Source organism: Ovis canadensis, chromosome 2, assembly GCF_042477335.2.
Source record: "Ovis canadensis isolate MfBH-ARS-UI-01 breed Bighorn chromosome 2, ARS-UI_OviCan_v2, whole genome shotgun sequence".
NCBI lineage: Eukaryota > Metazoa > Chordata > Mammalia > Artiodactyla > Bovidae > Ovis > Ovis canadensis.
Genome location: NC_091246.1, coordinates 136,765,065 through 136,781,910, shown reverse-complemented (window position 1 = coordinate 136,781,910; position 16,846 = coordinate 136,765,065). Strand labels below are relative to the sequence as shown.

The window sequence follows — 16,846 nt, the reverse complement described above, 5'->3', positions numbered from 1 at the left end:
TCTAGTACTTCACCTATGTTAACTGTAAAAATGCAGAATAGCAGTCAAACAAACCTTTTACGTAGAGATGCGTTGTACAAGAAACTTTGCCAGCTTCATTAGTAACGATGCAGGTATACTCCCCGCTCTGTGATGTATCTACATCAAACAACTCCAGTTCAGCAACTGAATCCTCCAAAGACACATTACATCTGTCCCCTGGTACTAGTTCAGTGCTGCCCTTGAACCAGCTAACACTGAAAGGGGGTGTTCCTTTTACGATGCTTGTGAAGGTTACGTTGGTTCCAGTTAAAACATCCATGGGGTCAGGTTTCTGAACAAAAGATGGTGGTTCTAAACAAAAAAGCACATATCAGAAAAAGGTTAACAATTTTGAATTTTGATTATAAAAATGTTTAATGCATAATGAAATGTAATTATATTTTACTGTATTTTTGACTGACCTCTCACAGTCAAAGGAGCACTGCACTCATCAGAACCGGCCACATTAGTAGCTATACACGTGTAGTTGCCAGCATCTGATTCTTCCAGCATGTTCACAGTTAAAGCACATGTGTTATCCGTCAGGGTGGTCTGGTATTTCCTTCCAATGCTAATCTCGTTTCCTTCATGGAACCAGGAGACAGAGATTGGAGGTGATCCATAGACTTTACACTCCATTACCACCGAGGAACCAGACAGACCATTTGTCTCTTTCAATCTTCTTGTGAATGAAGGAGGAACAGTTCGGTCTGAATGTGATAAAAATCAAACAAACAAGGGACCTCAGTTATAAAATGATTTGAAGAGAGAATTATTGTCTTTTTGATGGAATATTCCTAGATCCATCTGGCTCTTTTCTGGGGGTATCAAAGAACTGCCTGAGGCTTCACACAATGGAAAGCCTTGAGAATCAATGGGCAAGATGTACTAGTTGACTTAGGAATTTTGGTCTCTCTTTGCTGTGTATCATTATGTGGAGAATTATTCCACCATAACTGACAGTAGAAAACCACAGTATCCTTATTCCTTACTCAGGAATTAAGTTTTATTCCTACCACCCTGAATCGTGGTAATTCCTCCAAGAGACAGGAACAGAACTTTGGGGCTTGCTTTTCTCCTATCTCTATAATGAGATGGCTGGATGGCATCGTTGATTCAATTGACATGAGTTTGAGGAAGCTCTGGGAGATAGTGAATGACAGGGAAGCCTGGCATGCAGGAGATAGTGAATGACAGGGAAGCCGGGCATGCTACAATCCATGGGGCTGCAAAGAGTCAGACATGGCTCAGCAACTGAACAACAACAGAATAGGCAGATTACCTCTAATTTTGCTGTCACAGAATGTGAGACTCATGTCACACAGTAGAATATGGAGCTTCTCATACACATATATGTAAAGCAGGAACTATACTACAATAACACTGAAACAAAAACCCAACCAACCAACCTGAAACTTGCACTGAGGCCGTGCAGCTGTCTTTGCCCACAGGGTTCTGCACCTCAAAACTGTACACCCCACTGTCACTGGGGGCCGCATTAATGATCTTAAGGCCAGACACTTTGTTGAAGAAGCTGATTTTGTATTTGTTGTCGCTTGTCAGCTCTTTTCCATCCTTAAACCACCTGGTCGTGAGCTCGGGGGTGCCGGTGACCGAGCACTCCAAAGTGCACGTGTCTCCTGTGGCCACTTTTATGGATCCCGGCTTTTCCACAATTGCTGCAGGCTCTGGAATGAGATATAAGTTGCATTCAAGTGTTAAAATCCCATGGAAAAACTAAAGAAGACACAGGTACTGGTAAGTGTATTCATGATGACATTCTCTCTGCACTAACCGAGGATGGACACCGTGGCAAAACATTCTTGCATTCCGGCATCGTTTTTGATCTGACAGGTGTATTTCCCAGCGTTGGCTGTTTCTGCTCTTGAAAACTGTAGGGTTGCAGTGTTTTCTGAATAAGAGATCCATATGTTGTCACTTTCTCTGACGATCTCCCCCTTGTCTTTGAACCACACCACGGAAATGGGCTCAGCGCCTTCAAGAGTAGCCTGAAGCTGAACTTCTTCACCAACGATGGTAGAAACATCACTGGGCTTTGTCACAAATCTTGGTGGTGCTGATGAAAAGGGGGCAAAAAAAAAAAGATTTAAAAGGTGTGGGTCTAAGAGTATTTCCCTCAAAGCCATCAATGCCAGGAATCAAACTAGTGATCACGCACTCTTTCCATTTCTTAAAGAGGCATTTCTGGTGAGTGGGAGCAAGAATGCATCAGAATTTTGTACTTTTCTGGCCTTGCCATAAGGCTTGTGGGATCTCAATCTCCTGACCAGGGACTGAATCCTGGGCCACCAAGTGAAAGTGTCGTGTCCTAACCACTAGACCACCAGGGAACCCTCCTAGGGTTTGTGTTAAGCAGAAGGAGTTGAAGACCTTTGTCTGTCTAGCTTTCTAATCCAATCAAAATCTATTGGGAAAACTGTTTAAAAGGGTACTTAGTAGGATTTGAAATGCACACTAAACATAAAAAGATTTAGGAAGTGAGAAAGGGGGAAAGTAGAAGGCACACTAGAGGAAAAGCATGGAGCAAGAGCTGAGGGGTCAACAGAGTATTAAAGTTAGAAGGAAAATACCAGTAAGCACAAGAGGCTGAAGTGACTCTAACCTTTCAGAGTGATGGAACCAACACAGGTGTCACTCCCCACATCATTCGTGGCTTTACACTGATACTCCCCAATGTCTGCAGCGTCGACGCTCAGAATGTGAATACTCGTCAGGAAGTTCTCAGACATGATCTTGTACTTCTTGCCACTTCTAAGTTCTCTCTTGTCTTTATGCCATGAAACTTGGAATGGGGGAGTGCCCTGAAGCTCACATTCAAGGTGAACATCAGCTCCTTTCAGTGTTTCAATGGGATGAGGCTTTTTGCGGAAAATGGGTGGTTCTAGAGTTGGAAGAAAATCAAGTTAGAAAGAAAGGGAAATTAGGCTGTATTCTCTAAGTATGTATTTACAAGTAAAAATCAGTTGTCTATTCCAACATAGAGAGACAGTATCACATCTAATTTTCTATTATATCCTTTAAAACTTTTAGAACCTCGATGGAGAGTCCAACAGGGAATTGAGAGGACAGCTAGGATGTGCAAGACATAAAAGATGGGTAAATGCTACTCTCCCAGTTTGTCCCAGACAGCTAGTGGGAAGCTGCTGTATAGCACAGGGAACTCAACTAGGTGCTCTGGGATGACCTAGAGGGGTGGGATGGGGAATGGGGCTCAAGAAGGAGGGGATATTTGTATACTTATAGCTGATTCACACTGTTGTGCAGCAGAAACAAACACGACATTGTAAAGCAATTATATCCCAATTTACAAAACAGAAAGATAAGAGCTGACCTTTAACTTTCAAGGAGGTGGTGCTGCTTGCACTGCCGGCGGCATTGGAGGCCTCACAGGTGTAATCTCCACTGTCTTCCACACTAAGCCCGTGCATTTCCAACACTGCCACTGAGTCCACGAACGACATTCGGAATTTACTGCTCTCTTGAATTTCAGTCTCGCCCTTGTACCATAAAACTTTGATTTCTGGAGACCCTCCTATTTTACATTCGTATCTTGTAGATTCATCTTGTTTCACGATTCTTGAAGGTTCTAGCTTCTTAATGAACCTGGGCGGTTCTATGGAAGCAAGAAAGAAAACACAAGGGAAGAGATGGGAAAGACACGTATAATTCAGGATGAAGGGAAAACTCAAACAGAGAGGTCTTTAGCGCTGGAAAACATATTTACTTGCTACAGTTCAAGAAAGAATAGGTAGGTGAAATCTAAATCCTCAAGTAAAATGTGTTTACTTTTGTAAGGACCCACATCAAATATTATTGCAAAAGGAAGGAAGAAGAGACATTAATCCTTGTGCAATCCTCCTACCAGCAAAAGAATCACTTCTTTGTGCAAGATCAGAGGCAGAGTGTGTATCTGTTGGTGAAAGCATTCTATGGTTTACAGGGATTAAGAGCATCTGATTACTTTCTTGTATGTGAATCAGCATAGGTCTGTCATTTCCTATGGCTGCTGAGATATCAGTTATGTGCCAGGAAGAGTCAGAGTAGCAAAACTGGCTCAGATATCTTAATATTTTAAAGTGCTATTTTCTCCTATAGGACTTTAATAGATATTTCTTCAACCTCTATGAAAGCCCTTTGAAGTGGGGAGAGCAATACTTTCTTCATTAACTGAATCAGCAAATTCAAGTTTAGGGAGATAAAATAATTAGCAATATGTCACAGGGCACCTGGGCTGCTGAATATGACTCTATTTAAATTTCAAGTTATTTATAAACTATCACCACAAAAAGTCTTTAAAAATGCTCTCATGAGTTAGACCAGCAGCTCACTGAGTTAATTTCTGACCACAGCAGACAGGAATTGTTTTTGCTACATTGAGACATGGTTGCCTTCCATGATGTAAGATATTAATGTACTCTCCAGTCCCCTGACTTCCACTATTATTTAAGTGAGGCTAACAGAAGAGAAGAATTTGACACAATCTGACTCTTCTTGAAGGGCTTTACAGTTTGAGGTGAGGAACAAAACCATTAATTTACAAACTACTGTGGAAAAATATATCATTCGAGACAACTTCCTTTTATTGTCCAAAGATAGTTTCTTTCAAACTTGGATTATCTTACAATTCTGTGAAAAGTTCCTGTTCTCTCTCTAGTCTCTATTTTCAGCCATTGTACATGGGCCCTCAGTCCATGTTTGACTAGTTTTTTTAAATATATATATATATAATTTTTTAATTAAAAACTTGCTCCCATTTAGAAGACCCTAGATTTGCTGAATCACTTCCAATTCCCAAACCCTAGTCCTAAACACATCTTTCAAGTACACACTTCCTCCTATCGTGTCAGAAGTTGAAATGAGCCCTCACTACTTCGCTCCAACAAGTACCTTGCACACCCAGATGAGCAGAACAAGAGTCTTTTCCGGCGACATTGCTTGCATAGCAGGTGTACTGCCCAGCATCGCCTTTGCCTATTTTCAGAACCGTCAGAGTGGCAGTATTTTCAACCAAAGTCATCTTGTAGTTGCCTCCAGGACGAATCTCTCGGTTATCTTTAGCCCAAGTGATTTTGATTGGTGCAGTTCCAGTTACATGACATTTGAAAGAACCACTTTCTCCAAGAGCCAGGTCTACTGACACAGGCTTGAGGTCAAAGAAAGGAGGTACTTCATGCTCTGGAAAGAATGAAGAGCAACACGGTGACTTCAGTTTTCATGCTCTCAGACGTGGAGCAGACACTAAGTTGCACCAGTCCTTGCTGGTTGGGTGCAGTGAAACTGCTTTATAATGAAGAGGTCATGTGATGCGTTACTCACCTAAGAGGATGAGCTTCGCACTGGATGAGGCAGTCCCAAGGGGATTCGAAGCCGAGCAATTGTACTGACCAACGTGACTCTGGTCAGTTTGCAAAATCTGAAGAGTTGCTACATTGTGAACAAAAGATGTTTGCAGATTAGCATCATCTTTCAAAAGTACCCCGTCCTTGTACCAAGACACTTGGAGAGGTTCTGAGCCATTGATGCGGCATTCAAATGCAACTGGGAAGCCAAGAGTCTCCTGAACATCCTTCAGTTTTCTTGCAAAGGAAGGTGGAAGTTTGCGCTCTGTAAAGAAGTTATAGACAATCCTTATTTACAAGAGAGAAAACAACCATGGCGTATTTCAACCCATTAACATTGTGAGGTTTTTAAGAAAATGGATCTGTAACACACAGTGAGGCTTGTAGAGAAAACCATCATCACCTTTGATAACAAGCACGGACGAAGAAGCCACTGCTCCCACAATGTTTTCTGCCTTGCAGGTATATTCTCCCACGTCACTGTGATCCACTTTGTTGATCACCAAGGAGGCAACGTTATTTTTGAATTGCATTTTATATGCAGGAGCTGATCGTAGCTTTGTGTGTTCTTTATACCAAGAAATTCTGATTTCTGGGGTTCCATCCACTTTACACTGTAAAGTTATAGGTTCTCCGATGACTGCTTCCACGTGTTCCAGAGGCTCAATGAAATAAGGCGGTTCTGAGGTAGAAAGGATGATAATCAGTCACTCTAACTAAAAGAGGATGTTTGGAAAGAAAGAAAAAGGGAGCAATAAGAGGAGGTAACTGTCAACACACCTAAGACAGACACCACAGCATCACAAATATCTTGACCGGCCTCATTTTCTATTAGGCAACTGTATTGTGCATAATCCTCTATTGTGCTCTCGAGGATTTCCAGGATGGTAGATTTTTCTGTCATGGTGATACTACAATTCTGAGACTGTGTAAGGGCAAACTCATTCTTCATCCAGCTCACCGAGATGGGAGGTGTACCCGTAAACGTGGCCTCAAGAACGATGGGATTTCCTGTCTCGACACTGAAATCGGCCAATCTTTTCACAAAGGTGGCCGGTTCTATGAGGAGAAAACACAGAGGCAGTGTTGACATCTTCAAGTAAAGAATCAGAAAAAATGTTAAAGATGCGTGCTTTAGGAGGAAAGAGCAAACCTTTCACAAAAAGATGCGCGGTACAGGAAGCACTGCCAGCATCGTTAGTCACGAGGCAGGAGTAATCCCCGCTTTGCAAGGGCTCCACCTCAAATAACTCCAGTTCCGTGACAAAGTCTTCCAGAGAGATGCTGCACGACTCCCCGGACACCAGCTCCCTGCTGCCTTTAAACCATTTGACCTTGAAAGGCGGGGTGCCTCTGATGACACTGGTGAATGTGAGGCTCGTTCCAGGGAGCACTTCCACAGAGTCAGGGGTTTGTTCAAAAGAAGGTGGTTCTAGAGACCCCAGAGGAGGGGAAAGATCGAGAGAAAAAAGGAATCCAAGTAAGCAGTGCTTTTCGCTACCTGAAGAAAAAGGAACTAAGACTACGCACAAAGACAAAATACAGAAATCCCCCACAAGGCAGGCACTAAGCCACGTGGTGGGGGTGCTGGAGAAGCAGCGGTCTGGACCCTGAACACTGACCTTGGATAGTCAGGACCGCCGAGCATTCATCTGACCCAGCCACGTTGGCGGCCACACACGTGTATGTGCCTGTGTCAGAGGGCTCCAAGAAGCTCAGATTCAAAGTGCAAACGTTTTCCGAAAAGCTGGACTGGCATTTAGGCCCACTGACGATCTCATTGCCATCCTGAAACCAGCCCACGGAGATGGGGGCGGAGCCGGAGACTCTGCACTCCAAAACCACTGAAGCTCCGATGATGGCGTTGATGTCCTTCAGCTTGCGGATGAAGGAAGGAGCCACAACCCGATCTATGTGGATGGAGGAGCGGAGTTTTCCATTGAAAGAGAAGCTTTATTTTTTTGCCCCAGGGAAAATGATATATTCACGAAAACCTCATACTACTCACCAGAAACGTGGACAGAAACAGTGCAGTTACTTTTACCAACACTGTTCTTCACTTCAAAGCTGTATAACCCCTTGTCACTCATTTCTGCACAAGGGATTTTAAGGGAAGCCACTTTGTTGATGAATGTGATGTGATGTTTGCTGTCTGCAGCTATTTCTCTCCCATCTTTGAACCACTTGGTGGAAAGTTCTGGTGTTCCAGTCACTACACATTCTAATGCGAAAGGATTTCCAGTAGTGACAGTCATGGGTTCTGGTTTCTCAATGATTCTGGCTGGTTCTAAAAGAAGAAGTATTTTGCATTGAACACAAAGTCATCTTTCAAACCAAGAGTATACTCAGTATATTACTGGGTAAGAATAATATTTGCAGGCGATGTCATAGGTCAATCAAATGGACATTTTCCCCTCAGTCTGCACTCTGTTACTAACCTAGGACAGTCAAGATTGCTGAGCACTCTCTCATTCCGGCATCATTTTTGATTTGACACACATATTTTCCAGAGTTAGATGCCTCTGGGCTCCCAAGTTGGAGGGTTGCAACATTATCAACAAATGAAATCCTAGTGTTTTCACTCTCTCTGATGACTTCACCTTTATCTTTCAACCAGATGACAGAAATGGGCTGGAAGCCTTCTACTACAGCCTGCAGCTCAACAGCATGCCCAACAAGGGTTGAGGTGTCACTGAGCTTTTTCACAAATCGTGGGGGTTCTAATGAAAGAAATTTGAGGTTAGAGAAGAAAGATGAGAATCACAGCCAAATACATTACTGGTCAAGCAAGAAAGGATGAAAGCAAGAGGCATATGTTTTTGGGCCCATGGATACAAACCTTTGAACTTGACAGTGCAAACACATGCGTCACTTCCCACCTCGTTAGTAGCTTTGCAGTGATAGTCTCCTACATCGGCGGCTTCCAGGTTAAGGATATGAAGACTTGCATCAAAATTTTTTGAGGTGATTTTAAACTTCTTGCTGCTTCGAACTTGCTTTCGATCTTTAACCCACACCACTTCAAATGGGGGAGTTCCCGAAATTTCACATTGGAAGACAACATCAGAACCTTTAAGGGCTCCTATTGGAGAAGGCTTCTGGGTGAAAACAGGAGGTGCTACCAGAAGAAAAGAAGATAAACAATGAGAGCCGTTGCCTAAGACAAGGGAAAAATATGTTAGCGTCTGAATCATTCAGTGCCTGGTGTGACCGTATGACAGTACACGAACATAAGAAAGGACAAGTCATAAAAGCTAGTTTAAGAATTGCAAGCAAATCCCCTTCACTGGCCTTTTTGTTTTGGAGCTCAGAACACTGCTGAGAAAGAATCCAGATCAGAGGAGAAGGAAGAGAGCAAGGGACTTAGTGTATCTAACCTTTGACGGTCAGGGCTGTGCTGCAGCTGGCGTCCCCAACACCGTTATGGGCTTCACAGATGTAGTCCCCACTGTCCTCCGCGCTGGCTTCATTGATGGTGAGCACTGCCACCGAGTCCACAAAGGACATGTTGTACTTCCAGCTCTCATGAAGTTCACTGTCATTTCGGAACCATGAAACTTTGATTTCTGGAGAACCACTTATTTTGCATTCCAGGTGGATGGATTCTCCCTGCTTTGCAACTTTTGAAGCTTCTAATTTCTTAACAAACTTTGGAGGTTCTAGTAAGTCAAAGGAAGAAACATTTTATGTTTGTAGCTTAAGATTTTATAAATACCTAATTTAATCTTGTTTATTATTAAGAATATATGTACTTTCTGAGAATTTCATGATCAACTATATATGTTTTTCTTTTAAATAAGCTTTTACTATTTTTTAATAGAGAATTTACTTGACAAGTTTATCTCGTAGTCTGGATATAGAAACTAAAACATGTAAGTTAAGTATTATAGAAGTATTTGATCAAAACGATAATTCAGAATGCCATATGACAGGAAAAGAGTGAAAAAAAGAGAGGAAATGACATTTAACAAATTTCACATAAACAACACTCTGATAAGATTATACTTAGAGATACACTAATTTAAAAAACAAAATAAAAAGGAAAATAGAACTTTGATTAATGTTGCCTCCAACACTGATATACAAATTCTAATATGATCTAGTTAGTTCATCCCAAACATTTAAAAAATAAAGAAACTTTTCTGAAGAAAATTATGCAACATGGGAGAGAACAAGTATCGGTCAGTGCCATGTAGAGATACCTTTTACACTGAGTTGAGCTGAGCACATGTCTTTGCCAACATCATTGGTTGCTTGGCAAGTATATTGACCAGAGTCTCCTTTGCCTACTTTAAGAATTCTCAAATGGGGAGTGTTTCCCACACATGTAATTGTGTAGTTTCCTCCAGGACGGATCTCTTTATTATCTTTTGACCAAGTAATTCGCATTGGTTGAGCACCAGTAACGTGACATTCAAAGTCAGCACTTTCCCCAGCAATAACATCTATAGATACAGGCTTGATGTCAAAGAAGGGAGATTTCTTAGGTTCTGGAAGATGAGAAGAAAAATCAACATACTTTTTGTTGTTGTTCTTTATTGGCTATTTCTTCTTTGACAATGAATAGGAAGTCATGGTTTGCAAAGAGAAAAAGAGTAACATGGGAACAAACCTCTTGCTGTCAGTCTAGCACTGGAAGACGCTGTTCCAAGTGGATTAGAAGCTGAACAAGAGTACTGGCCAGAGTGACTCAAGTCTGTTTGCAAAATTTTTAAAGTTGCCACATTATCTACAAACGATGTCTGTAGATTTTCATCATCTCGTAAAAGTACCCCATCTCTGTACCAGCTCACTTGGATGGGTGCGGAGCCATTCAGTCGACAAGTGAGGGTAACTGGTAACCCAACAGTTTGTTCAATGTCCTTTAATTGTCTTGCAAAGGAAGGTGGGAGCTGGCGCTCTGCAGGAAGACAAGTAATACTTGAGGCATTAGTACGTGAAACAAAAGTTTCCCCATAAAGTCAAGTTGTGAAGATAAGGAAGAATAAATTCCTTAATTTGTAAAATAAAATCATCACCTTGGATTCTGAAGACAGTCTTAGAAGAGGCAGTTCCAATACTGTTTTCTGCTTTACATGTGTACTCTCCACTGTCATTGATGTTCACTTTATTAAAAACAAGTGTGGCCACATTGTTTGTAAAGTAAGTCCTGTATTCAGGAGTCGGCCGTAACTTGGTATCGCCTTTGTACCAAGACACTGTAATTTCTGGGGTCCCAGCAACTTGGCATTGTAAAGAAACTGAATCTCCCACTGATGCCTCCAGAGGCTCCAGTTCCGTAACAAAATAAGGTGGTTCTAAAGAGGAAAGGTTCACGATCAGCAACTGGGATTAGAGAAAACCACACAAACCATGCCTCACATTAGACAAATGTCAATCATCTGAGAATAACACACCTAATGTAGACACCAGAGCTTCACAAACGTCCCTTCCCGCCTCGTTTTCAATCTCGCAGGAATACTGTCCTGCATCTCGTTTCGTGCTGTTCAGAATTTCCAGGATGCAGGTCTTCTCTGTTGTGACTATGCTGCATTTTTCAGAGGGTGTTATGGTGAAACCATCCTTTTTCCACGTAACGGAAATGGGGAGTGTTCCCATGTAGGTGCTTTCCAAAATGATGGATTTCCCTGGTTCTACAAAGTGATCGCTCAGTTTCTTCACAAACACAGCTGGTTCTGGGGAGTGACAAAGCATAGCCGTTAAACACAGTGAAAACACGAACGAAGATGCCACTTAAAAAGCAGGAAGCACAATGCATGGGAGCAAACCTTTCACAAAGAGACGGGTAGTGCAGAACGTTTGGCCAGCGTTGTTAGAAACCACGCAGGTGTATTCCCCACTCTGAGAGATGTCGACATTAAATAATTCCAGTTCCGCCACAGTGTCTTCAAAATAGATGTTGCACCTGTCTCCTTTCACCAGTTCCCTGGCGCCTCTGAACCAGCCGACCTTAAATGGAGGGGTTCCTCTAATAACACTTGTGAAGGTGATGTTTTTGCCTGGTAGTACTTCCAAAGGTTCAGGTTCCTTCACGAAAGAGGGTGGTTCTATACAAGCAAGGAGGACAATGAAAAGATCCTGTAAGTTTCAGATTTAGTCGCAATTTTTATCAAAAAGAAGATGCCTTTTGAATGCGTCAGCAGGGATGGCCACCCAAAGAAGCACTTGCAAGAAAGGATGTGAGTGTCTGACACTGACCTTGTACAGCCAACACTGCACGGCACTCATCAGACCCTGCGACATTAGCAGCCACACATGTGTAACTGCCCATATCTGATGAGTCCAGAGAATTGAGCTGCAACGCGCAGACGTTATCTGAAAAGGTAGTTTGGTACTTCGCTCCACTGACAATCTTGGTTTTCTCATGAAACCAGGCAACAGAGATTGGTGATGATCCGGCTACTTTGCACTCTAAGATGCAAGATGTACCCAGCACTCCAATGGTATCTCTCAGTCTTCGTGTGAAAGAGGGAGGAACCATTCGGTCTGCGTGAAGAGAGGTAAGAGACTTGAGGTTTGAAAGAGTAGAAGAGACTCAAGGGAAGAAAGCTTGTGAAAGGACTTTGCTGAGCAATGGGGAGAACACGTCGCAACTAACCTGAAACATCGACCACGGCTGTGCAGCTGCTTTTTCCAACATTATTTTGAACCTGGAAAGTGTATGTGCCTGCATCCTGTTTTTCAACAGCGAGAATCTTTAAGGAAGAGATTTTGTTGTAGAAGCTAAATTTGTGTTTTTGGCTGCTGGTCAACAGCTTTCCATCCTTGTACCATTCAACTGAGAGTTCGGGAGTGCCAGCCACCTTACACTCCAGAGTGCACGTTTCTCCTACAGTGACCGTCATCGAACCTGCTTTCTCGACAATGACCGCAGGTTCTGAAATAAAATGTGATAGCCATCTGTTAAAGCCTGTTAGCTTCACCTTGTCTCTACTATCAAATTCATTAACACTGTTTCTTTCAATGATATGGATATCTTCAGGCCCTCTTTCTCTAGACCTTAAAATGAGAATCCATAATTACATGCTGTCATGAAATTATGGAATTATTAAGAAATATGTTTTCGCATTATTCAACTTCTGAAATAATTCAATGTCATATATTGATTTGTACTTGACCCTCTCTAGAACAAAGCCCACATGTTCCTATGAATTGCTCAGTATTGCCGCTCTACTTTAAGGTGCTAAAGACAGCTTTTTGAAAGTTGTTATTCAAACAACTGCAAAATTAAAAACGAATATGCCCAAAGATGAAAGTGTGAGTCATTCTTATCAAACTTTGATCTTTGGAGTTTTTGTCAGCTTAAACACTAATACTTGAGAAAAAAAAATCTCCTTGTAGCATACGTTGGACTCTCATTTTTTTCATGGTTAAACAAAAGACAGTCATGATTTTCTCTGCTAATTCATCAAGAAAACAATAAAAATGGTTAATTTTTGTTAGGATCACAGACACAGAAAAGAGTGCTTGAAAGGTCCTTTTCCATAAACCTCTGAAATAGGTGAGGATCGATATAGTTCTGAAATTAAAAAAGGGAAATTCTACCACTATCTCTTTTTAAGTCATCTCAGTGTTTGGTACCTCCTTATATCAGAGAACTACTGCACCATATTGTACCAACCTAAAACAGTCAATGTGGCCATGTTCTCCCTCATTCCACCGTCATTCTTGATTTGGCAGATGTACTTCCCAGCATTAGCTGGTTCTGCTTTTGAAAACTGCAGAGTGGCAACATTTTCCACAAATGTAATTCTGATGTTTTCACTTTCTCTAACCACTTCTTCCTTCTCTTTAAGCCACTGGACAGAAATAGGCTGGGTGCCTTCTATGGATGCTTGTAACTCAGCAGGCTCACCAGCTACAACAGTGAGGCTGTTCAGCTTGGAGACAAATCTTGGTGGTTCTGAACAGGGAAAGATGGATGGAGATTGTTGGAAAGATTGTCCAGATAATGAAAAAGAGAAGACAAATAACCATTTTGCACGTTCCTGCCATTTCTGCCATGTGCAGGAAATAAGGCTTACCTTTTAGCTTTACAATACAAATGCAAGTATCACTTCCCACTTCGTTCTGTGCTTTGCAGTGGTATTCACCAATGTCTGAAGTATCAACATTGAGAATGTGAATACTTGCATGGAAATTTTTGGATGCAATCTTGTATTTCTTGCTACTTCGGAGTTGTCGCTTATCTTTGTACCAAACCACCTCGAATGGTGGTGTTCCCGAAAGTTCACACTCAATACTAACTTCAGCATTTTTAAGGGTTTCTACCACAGGAGGGAAGCTGCTAAAAACAGGTGGTTCTGTAAAAAACAAGAATTCCTCATGAACTAGGCTACTTAACTCCATATAATGTTTTTATTTCTGTTTAAAAATTGGAAGAAATAGTCAAAATACTAACACAGGTTTGGCACTATCACTTTAGTTTTGAAGAATAATAGCTTCAGAGAAGCAATAGGGCCTTTACAGAATCACTTGGCTTTACTGGCTGAGGACCCAGACTAGACCCCAGACAACCTTACTGAGCAGCTCAACATTCTATCTACACCACTTTACTAATTTAGTAAAGATTGATGTGAAATTGTAAAACAAAACAAAAACCAAACACACCTCTAAACCCAAGTGTAAGGATTAATATGATCTGCATGAGGTATGGGGTCCTGACTTCAGGGATGAAATTTTTTTGTATGTGCTTTACTGTTGGGATACTTGGAAGTTATCACAACATCTGTGCTCGAAGCCTTCCACATCAACAAATGGTTTTTGCAATAATTGCTTCACAATATGACAAACTTAGGTTCTGTGACAAAAATTCTGGAAAATACTAGTACTATTTGTAACAAGGTATAGTGATCTTATTTTAAAAACTAGAAACTAGTTTTGGAGAGAGAAAAAATATATATAATTATCCTGTTGTAAATGTAAGGTTAAAACCTCTATTGCTTGAACCTTGGGATATATGTAGTAAGTAGTTTTTGTTTTAAATAAAAGATAAAGATCATGCTGAGGATGATGATATATTTATAAGTTGACTGAAGGCAAAAGTTAATTTTAAAATGCCTTCCTTTCGTGAGTGTTTGAAACATCAACTTTGAACTGCTTGGCTAATATGTTGAGGTGATTACAATTATGGCATTGGCATAACAAGAAAGATATCTCAGAATGATTACCTATATGTAAGCAAATCTTAAGAAAAACACATAAAAACAGAAATGATACTATTTGGAAAAATGTCCTGTGATCTCAAATGGAAGCTAAAAATGACAGTAAAACCATGAAGAGCTCTGAAAGCCAGAGGAGAAGAAGGTGGGCTTCGGGTAATGAGGAAGAGAAGAGGTTTCTACCTTTTACAATAACCTTGGTACTACAGCTTGTGCTGCCAGCAGGATTCTGAGCCTCACAAATGAAGTCCCCAGTGTCCTCAGTACCAAGATTATTCATCTGTAAGACGGCCACTGAGTCGATGAAAGCCATTCTGTATTTATCGCTGGCTGGGAGTTCATGTTCATTTCTGTACCACACAACTCTGATGTCTGGGGACCCAGTTATCTTGCATTCAAGTCGTGCTGAGTCACCTGCTTTCACTATTTTGGTTGCTTCCAGTTTCTTTACAAACTTTGGTGGTTCTAGAGAGCGAAGAAAAGAGGCGATTATGAGGGAACATAACAGATATAAATAACACATGTTCAATTATGTGGTACAAGAAAGAGAAAAACATGAAACATGAACAATGCCTGGCAAATAGGAGGGTATTTTCTTGACTGGGTAGATGAGTTGTAAAACATTAGAGAAAGGACCAGAGCCACAGGTCAGACAGAAACATAAGACAATCAAACTTGCACACCTGTCACAAGCAACACTGTGGTGCAAGAGTCGCTACCAACATCATTGGTAACTTGGCAAGTATATTGTCCAGTCTTGGAAGCATCCACTGAGTAGAGATTTAAGAAGCTGGTTGACCCTTCCAAGCCAATGAAACATTTAGGTCCAGAGGCAAGTTCCACATCATCCTTAAACCACTTGATTTTAAATGGTGGCGTTCCTTTTAGCACAGCTTTAAATTCCACCGTAGAGTCAGGTATGGCTTGTTGTCGCTCAGGTTTCACTAAGAAGCTTGGAGGTTCTACAGGTTTTAAGAGAAATGCATATGATTAAATGCCTTGTAGTTGGGTTATTTCAACAGTTTTAAGGACATGTAAGAAAACATTACTGAAAAGAGGTAATGACTGAATATTTCTTGAACTCAATACAGATGTATCTAAAGAAACAGAATTATGGTGATTTTTAGTTTTAAAGGACACCAGGAAAGAGTGTTAAATTTAAAAGCAACCAGAGAGAAGAGCCAGGAAGAGGTTAAGAAATCCTAACCTTTTACAGTCAAGATGCCGCTGCATGCCGCATCCCCTGCTACGTTGGATACTCGGCATGTGTAATTTGCAGTGTCTTCTAATTCCAGATTGTTAACATCCAGTGACACAGTGTTCTCATGACAGATGAGTCTGTATTTTGCACTTGTAGATATTTCTTTTCCATCCTTAAACCACTGAGCACTAATAGGAAGTGAGCCAGAAACTTTGCACTCCATGTGAATGGAAGAGCCTAGAACTTTATCCATTTTGGTCAACTTTTTGGTGAATGATGGAGGAATATTTTGATCTGTCCAATGCAAACAATAAAACACATCCATTAATTGTTGCCACTTGTTTATCAAGGACATATATACATAAAGGAGACTGATGGGGGCCAAGAGTACAAACCTAGTACTCTCAGGTAGGCATCACAGCTACTGCTTCCAAAGTCATTTTCCACCTTGAAAGTATACTCGCCGCTGTCTTGCTTCATTACTGACTGAATCCTAAAACTGGCCACGTTGTTTTCAAAACTCATCGAAAAATATCTACTAGGCACAATCTGTTTCCCATCTTTAAGCCACTTGACTTTGAGTTCTGGCGTTCCGGCCACAACACACTCCAAGGTCACTGGGTCTTTCTCAGTGACATCGACAGATTTAGCTTTCTCTATGATCTGAGCAGGTTCTGTAGTAAGAATGAAAACATGGGTGAGTCGCACTCATAATTCCATGGAAGAAAGGTATTGTTGTGAAATTGTCTCCAGAGAAGAACTCTGAGAGGGGCTTACACACCTTGTACTAAAAGGAAAGCATAGCACCTCTCAACTCCTGACTCATTCTTGGCTTGACACGTGTACCTCCCACTGTGTCCATTATCCACAGATCTGATTTGAAGTGTGGCCACGTTGTTCACAAAGGAGATGTGAACATTATCATCTTCATCCAGAATCTGATCATCCTTGAGCCAGGTGACATAAATGGGAGGAGAGCCTGCCACAGTGCTCTGAAAGGTGGCAGAACTTTTCAAAACAGTAGTGATGTTTTCTATCTTCTTTATGAACGAGGGTGGCTCTGTGATTAAAGCAGACAGTATGAGAAGAGGAGGTTTACCTAA

General features: G+C 41.4%; 1 protein-coding gene across 1 annotated transcript in view; it reads right to left on the bottom strand.

The window, feature by feature from the left end:
* TTN (titin) overlaps positions 1 to 16,846 on the bottom strand; it is a 275,748-nt gene that overhangs the window by 178,324 nt on the left and 80,578 nt on the right. The window contains exons 62-91 of the mRNA XM_069577076.1: positions 16,525 to 16,803; positions 16,139 to 16,417; positions 15,750 to 16,037; positions 15,226 to 15,504; positions 14,726 to 15,007; positions 13,406 to 13,684; positions 13,003 to 13,284; positions 11,980 to 12,258; positions 11,580 to 11,867; positions 11,150 to 11,428; positions 10,778 to 11,056; positions 10,400 to 10,678; positions 9,994 to 10,281; positions 9,584 to 9,871; positions 8,759 to 9,040; positions 8,221 to 8,499; positions 7,820 to 8,101; positions 7,390 to 7,668; positions 7,004 to 7,291; positions 6,535 to 6,813; positions 6,162 to 6,440; positions 5,785 to 6,063; positions 5,359 to 5,646; positions 4,930 to 5,217; positions 3,374 to 3,655; positions 2,645 to 2,923; positions 1,817 to 2,098; positions 1,431 to 1,709; positions 444 to 731; positions 55 to 333 (exon numbers count right to left, since the gene is read on the bottom strand). Coding sequence (XP_069433177.1) covers positions 55 to 333; positions 444 to 731; positions 1,431 to 1,709; positions 1,817 to 2,098; positions 2,645 to 2,923; positions 3,374 to 3,655; positions 4,930 to 5,217; positions 5,359 to 5,646; positions 5,785 to 6,063; positions 6,162 to 6,440; positions 6,535 to 6,813; positions 7,004 to 7,291; positions 7,390 to 7,668; positions 7,820 to 8,101; positions 8,221 to 8,499; positions 8,759 to 9,040; positions 9,584 to 9,871; positions 9,994 to 10,281; positions 10,400 to 10,678; positions 10,778 to 11,056; positions 11,150 to 11,428; positions 11,580 to 11,867; positions 11,980 to 12,258; positions 13,003 to 13,284; positions 13,406 to 13,684; positions 14,726 to 15,007; positions 15,226 to 15,504; positions 15,750 to 16,037; positions 16,139 to 16,417; positions 16,525 to 16,803 — 8,460 coding nt within the window. The remainder of the gene's footprint in view (positions 1 to 54; positions 334 to 443; positions 732 to 1,430; positions 1,710 to 1,816; positions 2,099 to 2,644; positions 2,924 to 3,373; positions 3,656 to 4,929; positions 5,218 to 5,358; positions 5,647 to 5,784; positions 6,064 to 6,161; positions 6,441 to 6,534; positions 6,814 to 7,003; positions 7,292 to 7,389; positions 7,669 to 7,819; positions 8,102 to 8,220; positions 8,500 to 8,758; positions 9,041 to 9,583; positions 9,872 to 9,993; positions 10,282 to 10,399; positions 10,679 to 10,777; positions 11,057 to 11,149; positions 11,429 to 11,579; positions 11,868 to 11,979; positions 12,259 to 13,002; positions 13,285 to 13,405; positions 13,685 to 14,725; positions 15,008 to 15,225; positions 15,505 to 15,749; positions 16,038 to 16,138; positions 16,418 to 16,524; positions 16,804 to 16,846) is intronic.